We start from the raw sequence: 17291 nt of genomic DNA, 5'->3' as shown, positions 1-17291 counted from the left end.
CTAATTGTGAAATGTGTTATGCTAAAAGCTGTCTGTATATACATACTTGGAACCTGTATTTTCTAGACCAGCTCAGGCAACAGAACTCATTGTTAAGATGGACGGCTCTCTCTATGCACTATGGCAGTGTGGCAGCCACCAGCAACATGTAATTGTTGAGATGTGGCCGGTGCAACTGAAGAAATGCTATTTGACTTTGATTTAGCTTTAAATACTTTAAATAGCCACACATGGCTGGTGACTGCCGCACTGGATAGCACACCTCTACAGAACCAAAATGAGCAATGAGAAATGATTAAAGCTGGAAAAATGTAACAAAAGACACAGAGTCAGAAACGACTAAAAACAAATGGACTTTTAACACACTTCAAACGGGAGCCCTCTAAGTTAGGCGGATCAGAAAAAGAAGCTACAAGTGAACCTCCCGCTTTTTCCTAAGGGTCATTATTTGGTTATTGAGCCAGGAGACCCATTCAGACATGGGCTGCCATTGTATTTTTTTCTGTTTCCTCCTTAGCCAGTATGATAAATCCTATAGTTATAGACTGCATCATTTTGTTTTTATATGAGGGAAGTGAAATATAGATATTTTCATAATGATCAGACGTCAAAAGACAGAAAGCAGCTCAAATTTGATTTAAGTCACTGCCAAATATGATTCCCAGGCTATGTATTTTCCACAATTGAAAATACCTTATTTTAAAATGACAAAATAAATTTTTCCACTTTTATTCTATTTGAAATTATATTTACGGGTGACTAATCCTTCAATTTCCTTAAGTCAAACTGGAATGACATTCCATTTTGTAGAATACAATAAATAGATTCAATTAAGACAATTAAACACCAGAAAAGCATACAATTATATCCAAAGTTTGCATCTCTTCTTGGATTGTTCCCTGACATCAGATCATTCCAAAAGTTGTGTCTACAATGTAAGATCTGTGGAAGCAAGGACTTACTATTCTTACCACTGCATCCCTAGTACTTGACAAATAACATGTATATCCCATAGCTATTTGTTTGAATGGAAAGCAGTGGAAAGAAGTAGAATGATATGAATGAATATAACTGCAGAACTTGATTAATGAACATATTTAAGATAAGCCAGGTTAAAAGGAACCAACTAGTTTCTGATGCCAGCCATACTCACTCAATAGCTTTAACAAACATTAACAATGAATATGTCTTCCTTCAGGTGGGCATTACAGAGCTTAAATAGGAAATGCCAAGCTCACATATTAGCCCAGATAACGGGAGAATCGGCAAAGAAATCCCAGAATAGAGAAGAACACAGTAGGGACATGTTAATATCACACATTTTATGCTCTTAGCAATGATAATTGTTAACACTATCAGTAAAACTCAGAAAATCATCAGTACTTACTCACTGTTTACCATGTGAAAGTCAATATGGATATAAAAAGATGAAAAAAATGGATTTTCTAAGCTTACCATATTACGGGGGAAAATGCCACATAACGGAATTGGGCTAGGCCATATCATGCTGTCTCCCAAATACAAAAGAACACAAAAACAAGTTGGTAGCTGAGAAATTCCAAATGAGTCCTAAAGGCAGTGAGAACTGTTGAGCTCTGAGGATGGCACTCAGAAGGCTCCAATGCTGAGACAAATCATAGAAGAGAGAGGTTAGAATGGAGCCTGGAGGGAAAGCAGGATTTTGAAATGCAGAAAGAGGAAGAGTAAGCATTTTAGGGGAAAGGCAAGGTGGAGATTAGGCTGGAGGGAAGCTAAGGGCAGCAAAGGGCATGGGATATTTAAGGGACTATGTTAGTTAGGGGTTGGAAGACCAGTTTGAATGCTGATGTTATTTTTCTCTAAGATATCTAATCAACCAAAATACAGGTAAAAAGTAATACAAGTCTAGGATTTACTTTAACATCTTATATTCAGATACTTTAGCTTAGACCTTTCTCTTTTATAGTAATAAATTTTAGGTGCCTAAAACAAATATTAAAAATTATCAGCAAAGAGGATTAAAGTTAAGTGTAGCCTTAGTGCGGTGGCTCATGCCTGTAATCCCAGCATTTTGGGAGGCTGAGGCGGGCAGATCACTCGAGGTCAGGAGTTCGAGACCAGCCTGGCCAACATGGTAAAAACCCATCTCTACTAAAAATACAAAAAACTTAGCTGGGCGTCGTGGCGCAGGCCTGTAATCCCAGCTACTCAGGAGGCTGAGGCAGGAGAATCACTTGAATCTGGAAGGTGGAGGCTGCAATGAGCGGAGATCATGCTACTGTACTCCAGGCTGGGTGACACAGTGAGACTCTGTCTCAAGAGAAAAGGAGTGGAGGGCTCCTGTGATCTTGTGGGGCCCAATGATAGCGTAAATTGCATCGTTTTTCTTTTTCTCATTCTTTTTGATATGCTTCCCCTTGATTATCCTCGTAATTCATTTTCAACTGACCTCTCCATGTGTATTTTTAATAGTTTATATCAAATATTATTAAGAGTCATAAAATTCAGAGTTTTCTTCTCCAAAAGAACATGCCAGCCAAAACACCCTATCAAAATATTTTTGATTTTCTGGATTTTGATGTCCATTTAAAACTGGAAGACAGGTATAGCAAATGAATAAACTGGTAATACATATTTCTGTCCCTCCATCTTTCAAAGGGAAAAGTCTTTAAAAATTATTTTGATAACCAAATTACGTTATTGTCAACTAGGCAAGCACTAAGAATTTACCCTAGGAAATACACTGTATTGAACAAGAGATACATGTTTTCATCTTTGTCATAGCTTTATGCATAATTCACTCATTCGGCAGGATATTTAAGAATATACCCTGGAGGAGGAGGGGAAGATGTAACGTGGGGTGTTAGTGATATTATGTAGCAGAGAGGAGAATCTAGGATGAAGCCCTGAACAAATGCATTACTGCCTGTCTGTGAAGAGGAAGACGAGTCTGAGAAATTGAGGCCAGACCTGTAGGAGGCGAATCAACAAAACACTGCTGAGGAAGCCACAGGAAGAGTGTGTGCCAAGGAAGAAGTCCATTAGGTCAAACGCACAAGGAGGCAGGCACAGGGCAAGCAGTGGACTGCTCTGCTAGATTTGGGTGTGTCATTAGGGACCTTAGTAAGAGGAGTTGAGTGGGGCAGAGGTGACGGTGGCTAAGAAGATGGGGAGTAAAGAGTGAGAGGCAGGTACAGGGTACCCCCTATCAGTTCCATCAGTTCTCAGGACATTCAGAAAACAGACAAGGTGCTGGGGCTGACCTTGTTGATGCAAATCCCAGTTCTGTTATTGATCGGTTGTGTGAACTTGAGCAAGTTCTAAACTCTGAGTTCCTGTTTCCTCACCTAATACTGGGGATAACAACAGTGTCCACATCTCATATGAGAGTGGATTAAATAAAAACGTGCTTTTCTCTAATTCTGGACTTAGCTACCTAATCAAAACACGAAAAACATTCACAGTCATGAAATTTTGAAGTAACTTATTAGATTAATAAGATTTCCTAAGAAATTTATTAAGAAGTTTATTAATAAGTTATGTTTACATGTTGCTTTAATGACTCCGGGCTAATTTACATACTCCTTTCTTGTTTACACCCCTTACTATAATTTTCTATACTACTATATGTTAGAATCCATAAGCAACAAGTCAATGTTTTAGTCTTTTCCCTATATTTAGTAATATAATCACATATGTACACATATAAATGCTTAGCTGATATATCATCCCATTATCACCAGCAGCTTTAGTTAGTTCATTAATGATATACACGGCACAGTGATCCTATAAAAAGAACCAACCCATGTTGGTGGCTGCTGGGACTTCTGATTTATTTTTCTATAGAATTATAAGCTGTATAATATATTCAAATCATGATCAAAGCTGAAAATAAGAATAGTGGTCTACAGTTTGCAGAACTTTACCAATAAAGGCATATATTCACCCATTTTTTATTTTGAAGCACTTCTATTCACCTCAAATTCTTGTTCCATTATAAATAGATATAATTTAAAAATAATTATCTTAATTATACCTGTATAGAAACAAACTCAAGAAAATAAAAGTTACTTAAATTCAGAGGAAAAAAACTAACACCACTGGAAAACAGCAGAAGTGCTTGTTTACTATACTGTGAAACAGTTTCAGCATTTCAAATTCTAAGTTACCTTTAAATGAGATAAGCCTAACAAAACAATGAATCTCTATTTGTGCAAAATTAAGATGTAAGAAGTAGGAGAACACAGATACTTGCCATTTGACTAGATGAAAAAGTTACTCTCGAATCAACCCTAATAGTCATGACAGTTTTGTAGGACCACACACTGGTTGCCCTGGGTTGTAGTTTCACCACACGCACATACAAAAATAAGTCGTTCGCACTGCTGGGTCCCAACGTGTACACTCATTTTCCAGTAAGACTGACAAATTTGTGCTAAGTCAATATTAAGCTTGTAAATTTAATTCTGCTTAAGAGAAGGCAAAGCATACAAGTATAAAGAAGTAGTAGAAAAAAAGTACAGAAAGATAAAGGCTCATTAAAGATCATCACTAAAAGGAGCGGCGACACACATGGGACACACACTCCATCCAGTAGGCTCTGAAGTGCTCTGTGCATTTGCCAAGAGGGTAGCATGTGTTACCACAGTGACTCAGACACTTGAGTTACCTTTCCCAGTGTTATAAAAACAGGAAGAAATACCAACTGTGAATGTGTTTAAAAACCTGACCAATGCTGAATACCTAGACCTTCATGAAACAAGGTAATTTTGGCCGGGCACAGTGGCTCACGCCTGTGATCCCAGCACTTTGCGAGGCTGAGGCGGGCGGATCATGAGGTCAAGAGATGGAGACTATCCTGGCCAACATGGTGAAATCCCGTGTCTACTAAGAATTCAAAAATTAGGTGGGCGTAGTGGCACACGCCTGTAGTCCCAGCTACTCAGGAGGCTGAGGCAGGAGAATTGCATGAACCCGGAAGGTGGAGGTTGCAGTGAGCTGAGATCACGCCACTGCACTCCAGCCTGGCGACAAAGCGAGACTCCGTCTCAAAAAAAAAAAAAAGAAAAGAAAAAGAAATAAGGTAATTTTTGTAATTCAAAAATATACTTGCCGAATTCCAGATAATGAAGCAGTAAAATGTCAAATTTCCCATTTTTAATTAGATGTATAAACACTTTGGTATAGATCAGCAAAAGCTAAAAGCATCTCTTATTGTGAAAGTCACTGGATTGTTGAAAAAAATTTTCACTGTTGTTTCAACATATTAAATTTAATGCTATGAGATCAGAAGCCGTGGCTAACACCTGTAATCCCAACACTACTCTTTGGGAGTCCAAGACCAGGGATCACTTGAGGTGAGGAGTTCAAGACCAGCCTGGGCAACATAGTTAGACCCAAATTTTTATAAAAAATTAGCCAGGCATGCTGGCACATGGCCAGCGGGAGCACTGCTTGAGCCTGGGAGGTTGGGGCTGTGATGAGCCATGATCATGCCGCTGCACTCTAGCCTGGGCAACAGAGTGAGACCCAGTCTCAAAAAAAAAAGTTAAAGCTACAAAAGGAATCTGTTAGGTTGGCCACAGAACAAACGCGGAGCCTTCACACAGCAGGACGGACTATGAGGGCTGCTGGCTACACTAATCTTCTATAATATTGCTGCATATTCAGTAAGTATGAAGGATTATGAAAATGAGCTCATAAGAACTGACCCTACAGGTTTATTAAAAATGCAGTGAATATTCCACATGCATGCTGGGCATTAAATAAAAACTGAAAAATTCACAAGACAACCACATGTTAAATACTGTAAATAACACTGAGTTAGGTTCTATTTAGAATTAATAATTTCTTTTGGCCGGGCGCGGTGGCTCAAGCCTGTAATCCCAGCACTTTGGGAGGCCGAGACGGGCGGATCATGAGGGCAGGAGATCGAGGCCATCCTGGCTAACACGGTGAAACCCCGTCTCTACTAAAAAATACAAAAAACTAGCCGGGCGAGGTGGCGGGCGCCTGTAGTCCCAGCTACTCGGGAGGCTGAGGCAGGAGAATGGCGTAAACCCGGGAGGCGGAGCTTGCAGTGAGCCAAGATCGCGCCACTGCACTCCAGCCTGGGCAACAGAGCGAGACTCCGTCTCAAAAAAAAAAAAAAATAAAAATAAAAAAATAAAAATAATAATAATAATAATAATTTCTTTTAGTAATTTTTGGCAAATACAGAAACAAAAAATGTATTAGGGTTATAAACTTGCGTTTTATCAAGTATTTGTAAAGTATTAATTTAATTTTCTTCATATATATTTAAGGAAGTAAAATCTTGCTACATTTGTAACCTCAGAAATTTTGCTTTTGGTAGTATTACAGTGTCATCTTACCTGTCATTACTGCACAACTGGTAGACTGGGCTTTTAAAATGTCAAGCACATAGGATGAAAAATGGTAAAAAGAAAAAATACATAAATAATCCAATTTGGTTTCAAGCCAAAGATGTAACACATGGAAGAGTCACGTGAGGGTCGTCACCAATACCTGGTGTTCTGTTACAGTTTCTACCAACCTTCCTATTCTCCCAAACTGACTTCCAAAGTAACTGATGGCACCTACCCTATACTTCTACACCTCTATAAGAAAATGGAATCAGAGTTCTCTAATAAGTGTCTCCCAATTTACTCAAAATTTAACAAATTTAAAAAGCATCAACAAATATGTACAAAAGGTAAGTAATCTGATCGACAATTCAGGTCTGGAAGATTGTAATTTTTAAAAATCTGTAATTCTTCCTCTTGTGTTCTCTATCTCAGAGTGACACCATACAGTCCCTGGACTCATCTTGGTCTCCTGTCTTTTCCTACTCTGCACACCCCAGCAGGCACCAGACCCTGCATACTGAGGTCCCAGTCCTCTTCCCTCTGATACTCCTTCTACTATGCCAGCTCAGGCCTGTGTTTGCTTTTACCGGGTTTATTCAATTGCTTTTGACTGGTCTCTGGTTTAATCCATCCTCCAAAAAGTGGCCAAAGTCATCTGTCTGAATTGCAAATCTGACCACTACCTGGCTTAAAATCTTTTAATAGTTTACCATTTTCTACAGGAGAAAAATATCTTTAACCTGTCCAGTCTCAGATCTTGCTACACGGGCAGAACTTAACTATTTTTAGCTTCCTCTGATATTTTTCATGGTGGCTGTTCTACCTGAAAATAGCTCTCATTTCTCCTGCCCTCCTTTCTTGCCTCAATATAACCCAAGCCCTCAAAACTCAGCCCAGGGATCCACCTCCTAGAAAGCCTTGCCACTCTCCACTCCACCTGACTCGCAGCCTCTGGCATGTTTCTTGCATGGATACAGCCACCCTGTGGGATGATTTATCTGCTTATAGGCTTAGATCTGTCAACTGGTCATGAGGTCCTCATGGGAAGGAGCTAGGTTTTCAATCTGGTTGTAACTGGACTGTAGGGGTTCTGTCTGAAGCAGGGATGTTTATAAATCAATGAATAACACTGGAGCTCTGAACTAAATACAGCACTCTGATAACATCTTACAATTCAGTGCCCCTAAACTGGGGCAAAATTTAAGTAAATCTTGTGCTATGCTGAATTGAAATTTAAAAGTGAATTACTACTAAACGAAACTCTTATTTTCCTGCACTGTTTCTCATATTCTCCACAACAAAGAAGGTAACGAAAACACTACCACAGTCTAATCTTAATCACAATAAGATAAATCTTAAACTTGTGAAGATTTTTAAACCTCAGTACTTTGATTAAAAAAAAAGTAAGTCCTCTCTTGTTGAGCCTTCAAGATCCACCTAGGAGGAACTGACAAAACCTCTACAAGGAACTACATCAGACTACACACCTTGAGTCCAAAGGCTGTATCCTCCGAGGCCAAGACTTCAACCTGAAATCATAAGGAAAAACATAATTTAGGCACTATCAAAAACCTCTTTGAGTCTAGCCACAGAAACCAGACACAGGCATGGCCTAGAATGGAGAGTTCTGAGAAAACTGGCATTCAATTTGTCAGTTGTCAAGAAAGAGAGATCTGTGAGTATCTTCCAGAGCTGGGTTGAAATCCCAGTCACCGTCTGGGTTTCAGTTTTATAAGACGGCGGGAGCTCCTATCAAACGAATCCATCTGCCATCATGTGGACGTACTGGTTGAAGTTCCTCAAAAACAATCCAGGAAGTGAGTAGAATCATCCTTCTCACCTCAATCACATGATGCATATGCCTTTTGATCTTTTACTGACAGACAGTGAGGGGAAGCTGCCTTTTGTGGAGCAACCTCACTATGCATATGTGCTACCAGTAGATTCTTGTCCTGCTCAGATCAGAGTGGGCAGCGCTGGGTCTCTGGAATGTTGCAGAGCAAGAGCTCCTGAAAGCAATACTCTGGAAAAGGCAGGCAGAGTCTAAGCAACAAGTTGTGAAATGATGGCAAAACTTCAAGACTGCCTGTCAGTCTCATGCATTAGAAGACAGAGCTCATTAACATGAATTTTAAAAACCTGCGAGGAACAAGACGTGTATTGATAATTACTGTTTTTTAAACAAAATTATTCAGTGTAGTGTGTAAAGCTTTTAACTTTGACTATTGCAAAGTACCAATACACAATGCAAAAGAACAAGGAAAGAAGGCAACAGAACACATCTGAGTATTTTTAAAGAGGAAGACTGGGTGGGCGGGCAGTATGAGACTGCAACAGGCTTCACTGTCAGCTTTAAACCTTTTAAAATTAGGCACGTGTGGCAGGTGTTTAAGTAGAAGGCATATAGGCCTATCTAATGTATCCTGCTATAAAACAAAATTGGATTCTTCCCTTGCGGAAAGAAAATATAGAAAGGAAGACCATGACAATAAGACTTTCATCCAGTATGAAAGTAAAAGGCTCAAAAAAAGAAACAAGGAAGCAAATTGTCTTCTCCAACTGCTTCACTGAAAGCCAGGCTCACTGACCATCCCCTGGCACTGACAGAGGCTGGTGCAGAAAGCAAAAGAAAGATACTACCATTAGGGATGGAGATGAGCAGCCTCGTTTTCATAGAAAACCATATGTTGCTGATACCAAATATGATTTTAGGCTAAAGACTGAAATGTTGGATCAATTAAAGCAGAAAAAATCATTTTAAGTTTCACCGACAGCATTTCTGTTTACAGTTTAATTTTCAACGCTGTTAGGTTTAGAAACAAGGCCTTATTATCTACTTTTCATTTAAGAAAAGGAAAAAAGATTACATGTTTGAATTTCCCAAGCCCTGACTTTCACAATGCTAGATTACTAACCTCAACCATTTTTAAAATTAAAACCTCTAATCAACATTGGAGACTTTAAAGGAAAGGTGCAAACAGGAAATTTGCTGAATCTTAAATATTGTGAACATCATACGACATTTGCTTGTGAAGTACACATATAGATCATATCTGCATACCTCACCCTTGATGTGCTATTTTTAACACACATAGAATTATTTTAAAAATATATTACAGTTTAACTTTGCAAAAAAAAAAAAAAATCTTCAGAGTGTGAGTTCTGCATATTTTATCATATTATAATAAGTCAATGTAACAAGAAAATTCAATAGCAAATAGAGCTGTATTTAAAGATAAGGCTTTAATATATTTGACAACTTGAGGTGAGAGCAAGTCAAAGCTTTCGTGTGAAAATTTAGAACTCTCCCTGTGGCTATTTCAGCAGACAGAGACAGTGACAGACCTTGGGGGTGGGAGGAGGGAGCCAGATCTCACCAGGGCACCCTTCACCCCAGATTCTATCTCCAGCAGGGCTGGCGGAGTTGTTTTGAAACTCTTAATATACCTTTAAAAAATTTAATTATAGCAACTCTACAAAAGTATTTGTTTTGTTCAAAAGCACTGTTGTTTAAATACATATGTACCCTAGTTCAAGTAGCCTTTACATCCTCTGTTTCTGTAAGATTTTAATATCAGCAACTACAGAAAATCAGCTGATTTTAAAAACATGAGATTATCCTCAATTTAATACAAAGGGAATATCAATGTCATACAAGGTTTTCACATTGGGTCTAAAGAGCATTTTTACCTAAGTTGGAAGGAATCCCCCTCTAGTGGGAGCAAAGGAGTATTTCAACTTTCACACTTGATTTCCAGGTAGTAGTCATAAAAGTTACCGGCCGAAATCAGCTAAGCTTTTTTTGTTCCTTTTGTCATAAATTTGAACAACAACAACAAAAAAGTCAATAACTATATTTCATAAGCCAAAATCACCTATCATTCTTATTCATAAACTAGAAGTAGATCTGTGCTAATCTGATTAAAACAAGAACATACAACTGAAAAACTCTGGTAAATTCTCAATGGAAAAGACTGGATACTGTACTGGGAAGATACAGCATTGATGTTAAAATATCAATTCTTTGCCTATAATCTGCATTTATCTGCTCTAATCTCAAAAAAACCATCACTCATTCATAATACACACTTTCCAGATATTTATTAAGTGCAATGTTTTGTGCTTAACGTCATAAGAAAATCAAAGTGATGAGTTTAGCTTAGGTATAACTGAGTGAAATGTATTTAAGTATCCATTACACAGTCAAAAACAAATTCTAATTCAGAAATGAAAAGATAAGATTATTCATGGTGTCATTTTTCTTTTTAAACTTTGATGTGGGGAGACTTAAAATTAGCAGTAAGAAAAAAAGTCACAGGTTTAATCAAATGTAAAATCAGGACATAATAGCCAACGTTCTCCTCCTCCACACAGATGCTGTAACAAATGCAGAGACAAATTTGAATACTCTGATGAGACCCATGTTTCACTTCAATGGGAGAGAGAACTTTTTAAGGATTCCTGAAGTACAGAGGTGTGAAGGGGCAGGTTTAAGACAACAAAGTAGAAACTTCCTAAAGCCAAAGACAAGGCCCTTTCCATTAACTCACACTTATTTCAAATGTTACAATCAACATTTTATAACACAAGTGCCTAAAAGGATTCCATTTGTAGAGAACCTCTAAGAGCTTTGTGAAAGTTCAATCTGTAAAGTTCAGCAGCAGCTAAGCCATTTACAGTCCTCACTCTCCTAAAGCACAAAAACCTTCAATTGACATCTCTTTCCCAATTACCCTACGCCCCCCTCCACCAAAAATAACACAAATCACCTTAATTTCCAATCATTCCAGTAAGAAAATTGGGAAAACGAGAATTCATGAATTTGGAAGTAAAACTGGCTGTACTTTCCTTTCTCTTTCACTTTCAAAGTCCTTTTTATGTTCATAATGTAAAGCACTCATTGAAAACAGAGTATACTAATTCTAGCAGCATTATCATTAAAATAAAGCAATGCCAAAACTATGCTGCAATTTATTTTTCTTAGATAGTTCTAAAATCAGTATCACTGTCACAAAAAGAGGAACTAAAGTGAGAAATAATGCCCATTTATAACAATGTGTAACGAACCGTACTCATAACTAAAGGAATACAAATAAAGTCATATTGTACTAAAGATTAAACATCGTGATAATTACAACATATACACAGGTTTGGGTAATTATTCAAATCATAGCCTTGCACTGCTGATGAAAATATATACTGGAATAAAATACAATTGGCAGTATCAATCAAAATGCACATGTATACGATTACGTATTAACCCCAACAATTCCACTGATCCTGAAGTATAAAAATAAAGATTTAAAACGATGTTTACTGGAGTTGTTTGTAACAGTGAAAAGTGAACATAACGAAATTTTCATTGCCAAGGGAGTTAAGTTTATAGTAAATTAGTGTATAGCCGAACATAGAAGACTATGCTTCAATTACAAAGATTGAGGTAAATCCGTGTGCAGATAAGAAAAGATTTCCAGGATAGTCTATTAAGTAAGAAGAATGGAAAGGGTGTGCACAGTAAGCTACCATCAGTTTTTTTTAAAAAGGTGGGGGTGAGTCATATACTTGATGTACTTAGAACGTTTTTGGACAGAAATGGAAGAAACACATCAGTGTAAGAACTTTCCCCAACAACTACATGTGCTTCTTATTCAATTAAAAGTAATTAGTTAAAAAAAAGTCAATAACATTATCCATTGTTCCATGTCAATTAATAATCATAGAAATGTGAATAAACATCTTATCTTTCAAGGTGGCAAAAATTAAAAATACAGTGGTCCAGGTTTATGCGTACACCTAGGTTCTTCAACATCTACGGTGGGCCAGCAGCTAAGAACAGCCTGCCCAGAAAACAGTCTTCCACTACATATCAACATCCTCAAACATACTCATGCCCATTTATCCAGCAATCACGCCACTAGAAAGAGCTATCTTAAGGTTACAGTTTGTGATCTACCGTTTATATATTAAGCATGTGCACTACATTATTTAAAATAACATTAGAAAAAAATGTACAAATATGGGAGATGGTTAAAGTATGGTATATTCACCTGATAGAGCATTAATAATCATGAAAAATTCAGGTTTTAAGAGATATTTTGTAACATGGGAAAATGCTCATAACTGTGTTCAATGTAAAGAAATCAAAAACAAGAAATTTGACATTTTAAATATTCAAATGTATCCATTTGTTTTCCCCAAGTTTCTAGAGTTTGTGCCATGCTGGAAAATGTCTTCCTCATTGAGGTATTTTAAAAAATATTCATTTTGGGCCAGGCGTGGTGGCTTACAGCTGTAATCCTAGCACTTTGGGAGGCTGAGGTGGGAGGATCACCTGAGGTCAAGAGTTCAAGACCAGCCTGGCCAACATGGTGAAACCCTGTCTCTATTAAAGATACAAAAATTAGCCGGGCGTGGTGGCGCATGCAGGTAGTCCCAGCTACCTGGGAGGCTGAGGCTGAGGCAGGAGAACTGCTAGAACGAGGGAGGTGGAGGTTGCTGCAAGATCGCACCATTGCACTCCAGTCTAGGCAACAGAGTGAGTCGCCATCACAAAAAAAAAAAAATTTCATTTGTTTTCTTTTAATATATTTGATTTTATTTTTTTACATTTAAATATTTGATCAAACTGTAATTTATTGTGAAATAACAAGAGGAGGGGGTGACTCAATTTTAGTTTTCCATCTGAATAACTGTGATGAAGAATATTCCATTATTTTTTCTAGTGATTATAGATATCATATCTTTACCATAATTAAACATTAAAATGATATAGATTTTGCCTCCAATTCCAAGGCAAGGATAGGAAAGGCAAAATTACTCAAGTGAGCTGTTCCACCCAAAGGGGAATAAGGGCAAGGGGAGGAGGCTAGTAACAATCAACAAGAAATTGATTGAATTTCCAGTCACAATAACATTTATCTGCAAGGATATTACCAAGAATTTAGACGCCCTTGGAAAAAATAATTTTTGCCTATATTGGCGTCCAGGGAATAAAAATACTCTACTTACAATGTTTGCTGTATCTGCCTTGATTGGGCCAACAAGTCCAATACACCAAGTACAACCTATTCCATTAATCATACTTTTACCTACATTAAGGAAAAGTAGTCACTAATAAATAAACTGCTCTCCAAAACTATGTTCCAGGATTTATGATAATTTAAACTGCAGGAGAAGCATTTGGGTTCCAAAGTTTTAATTTTATGAAGCAAAGAAGTTGTTCCATGTTTTTATTTATTATTATTTTATTAACTTTTTGGGATTTTAATCCATTAAAAACGCAGAACTCTTAAGAAAAAAAAAAAGGAAAAAACCATAAGCCACTGCCAGCATTCCTCTTTTACTTATTAATTCTCCTCGTTCTCCTCATTAGCATGACAGACCACATGACAGCTCAAGGACACGGCTTGCTGAAATCACTCAGTGCACGGTTGGCCGGCAATGGGAAGAACACACAAGGCTGCCTCGTGCTGCTGAGTACGGCGGCTGTCCTCTGAATGTATTGGAAATGAACTAAAATCTTGTCTCTATATAGGGATCCAATAAATATTGGTAACAATGAAAAACACATCTATGCCATCCAAAAGCATTTGTTAAACTTAATACTGTAAGACACGATTTCAAGACAGTGTGATGTATTATAATTACACTTTTCACCACAAGTGATATGCTCACATTATCTCCTGCACTAGGATGCTGGTGTGTCTTTCTATCCAAGGCTGTTAAATTTAAAGCAAAGTCAGTCAGCCCTATGGTCACACCCTTATTTCCAATTATGTTCTCTAACTCAGTGAGGACACCTCCACATAGGATTTACAAAGCAATGAGGACACCTGGTATGAACCAGTCTTGAACTCTTGGTATCACTTAGAGACACAGAGACCTTGAGTGTGCAAAAACAGCCACTACTATGCAATGTAGTGTTATAGCCTCTTCCATCCAAGGTGGAGTCTAATTCTTTACCCCTCACTCTGGACAGGATTTATGACTTACCTGGGTCAAGAGATTGCTGCTGCAGCAATCATGCTGTGCCACTTCCAAGTCTAGGACTCAAGAGGCAATTCTAATCATTCTCTTGAAACTCAACCAACCACCACATGAACAAGCCTAGACTAGCTTGGTAACACATGGTCCTGTTACCACATTGCCTTAGCTAAGAGCCAGTCAAGCCAACAGCCAGTCAGTCCAAGAGCCCGAGAGGCAGAGCCACTTAGCTGGTCAGTGGCTGACTGAAATAGAAGGAACAAGCCCAGTACAAACCAGAACTACCCGGCTGAGCCCGGCCCAAACTGTCAAACTGTAGAACCGTGAGCTACATAAATGCTGGCTGTTCTGAGCACTACCACAAAAGCTAACTGATGCACTGTACAACTTTAAATAAAGGAACTCTAGGTACCATGGATTTACAGGCAGAGTTCCAGGCAAGAACACCATGACACTAAAGGAAGTTCTGAAAGCATCCATGCAGCCAAGTGCTTCTTCAATCTCCACTCCCTCCTTGAAACCTTCGAAGTCTTCCAAGATCATAAAATTAAGCCGATTTGCTTACCATGGTCCACAAGAAGCTAAACCACATGGCTCCTGCCTGCCTTGCCAGTCCTCGGTCCTGCCACCCGCTGCTCTTCACAATGTTCCCGCTGCACTGGCTTGCCTTCTTTTCCTCCACATGGCCACTGTTCACCTGAGGGCCTTTGCACTGGCTGCTCCCTCCTCCTGAGTTACTGTGCTACCAGATCATCCTATGGCCAGTCCTGTCATACCAATCACTCCTCAAGAGAATCCTTCTCCTTCTTTTGTATAATCACCTGAGATGTTCTTGTTTATTCATTCGTGTATCATCTTTCTCCCTTTACTGAAATGTCAACTTCACAAGAGCAGGCTCGCTCATTCACTGTTGTGTGTCTCTTACCTAGAAGCGTGCCAGACACAGAGTATGAGCTCGCTAAATATTTGTTGAATAAATGTATATGAATGAATGCGCTAAAGACTATAACAAAACAATAAAAATATATGTGTATGAACCCAAATTTGACACAGCTCATTATGACACAGGTGGGGATATAACAAGGTTTAAAATATGCTCTACCTAATATAACTATGTAAGTAGAAGTCATATGTACCATGTGGTTGGTGATACACTCTTGCATTACATATGACTGTTACTAAAAATCAAACCAAAAACCAATTTTGCTATATTGAATATATATATATGCATTTGACGCATTTCTCTCTAGCCAAGAGCAGACCTTAAATTCCTTAAAAAGGGTTAGTTCTTATAAACTGATAGCAATAAAATAAGTATGTATGTTGCTCAAAGATAGATCTTTTCTATCCATCCTGAGTTAAGAGGTAATGATTTTTAGACTTGAATCATATCAACAAATGACTCCAGTTAGACTACAGTAAATATTTTATAAAAATATATGCAGTTCATAGTCCTTCCAAACACTTTTAAAAAGTAATTTTGAGCTTTCCAATTTAGGTTGGGTGACCATAATGCAGTGGATGGTAAGAATATCTGCCTATGCTATAGGGCATGATTGTAAAGGACACTGACAGGCCCAAATTCTACAGAAGAATAGTGGCACTCAGAAGGCTTACGTGGGTCACAGTACCATACTTTTCCCATAAATAATTTTCTTGAGAGAGTGGAATAGTGTAACCCTGTCAGTTACATGATGACATTATTTGTAGATTTGTGGGCATTAAGAATGCTATACCTAAGGAAATCACATGTATCAAAGTTTATCATTTCCATACTTCTAGCATTTATCAAAAAACATGGCTATGGAATCATGAACAATATAGACCAAAATATAGTTATCTATTCATTATCTCATTTGGCCTTTCCAGTGCAACACACGTGTACATATAAAACATCTAGATTTCTAAACAAACATTTTGAAAACAGGTCGTATTTTCAATAAAAGCAATGCATTCCCTTTAGATCTTTCTGTAAACTATATCTTATTAAATTAGAAAACACTAATACTTATTCATTACATTGTTATTTCTACATGATTGATTTTTCTGTATAATTCAAATTAATAACTATTTCTTCTTAACACTTTATATACTTATTCCTAAATTCTAAAACGTTTGATGAAGGAAAATAAAAATGATGGGTGTCCAGGCAGTGAAGGACTGTTAAAAATATTTGAGCACTAAGTAAACGGTAGTTAATAAACTTTAAAAAAGTGAAATAATATTTAGTCATATTCTAAATATTTATTTTGCATTATGTGATATGATTTGGTCATAATTCAATGCCATCTTCTTTAAGCAATAATTCCCAATTTACCCAACCATTTACACACACACACACACACACACACACACACACACGTAGTTTATGAAGCCAATGTATTATGCCACAGCTTGGTAAGTTTAGATTCTCTAAAAATGTAAGACAACAAATAAACCCTTTTCCTAATTTTGACATTTCATAAAAAAGAAAATATTACATTTAAAAAATACCTGGATAAATCAACTAAAATACTAAAAGATAAAAATGTGGCTAAGGTACTATTTGATCATACTTAAATCCCTCTCCCAGTCCCACCCCACCATTGACGTTAGAAAAGCAAAATGAAGGTTGTTACAAAGTCACTATGTAGAAGACATACTGTGGACACACAGGCTGTGACCATCCCCAAGATAAAGGAATGTAAAAGTTAACTATGGTGTCAAAGAAAACAAGGTGCAACAAAGATGACTTTATTGATTAGATGAGAATGAAAAGGTGCTTGAAAAACAAATACAGTTTTAGAACAACAAATTAAACTTCTATTACAGCCAGCAAATGCCTGTGCATACATCTCATCTTGATTGTGTGTCACTGGTTTTCTTTCTGCTGCCCTGTTCCCTGTCCAAACGTCCCTGTCACTTGGGTCCAAATGTCAAAAAACTAACAGAAGAGATTCTTTCTTATCCTAAAACACTTCT

The 17291-nt window shown here is 37.6% G+C and overlaps 1 protein-coding gene across 8 annotated transcripts in view; it reads right to left on the bottom strand.

Moving 5' to 3' along the window:
* The window catches only part of LOC105478732 (AT-rich interaction domain 1B), a 447840-nt gene that overhangs the window by 175372 nt on the left and 255177 nt on the right, over window positions 1-17291 (bottom strand). For 5 of the 8 annotated variants that reach the window (XM_071096638.1, XM_071096641.1, XM_071096640.1 and 2 more), the window contains exon 5: window positions 7835-7876. The exons of the other annotated variants lie outside the window; for them this stretch is intronic. In XM_071096638.1, coding sequence (XP_070952739.1) covers window positions 7835-7876 — 42 coding nt within the window. The remainder of the gene's footprint in view (window positions 1-7834; window positions 7877-17291) is intronic. 8 annotated transcript variants of the gene reach the window in all.

The sequence above is a fragment of the Macaca nemestrina genome, chromosome 5, assembly GCF_043159975.1.
Source record: "Macaca nemestrina isolate mMacNem1 chromosome 5, mMacNem.hap1, whole genome shotgun sequence".
Classification (NCBI taxonomy): domain Eukaryota; kingdom Metazoa; phylum Chordata; class Mammalia; order Primates; family Cercopithecidae; genus Macaca; species Macaca nemestrina.
This window is presented reverse-complemented; position numbering and strand designations above follow the sequence as displayed.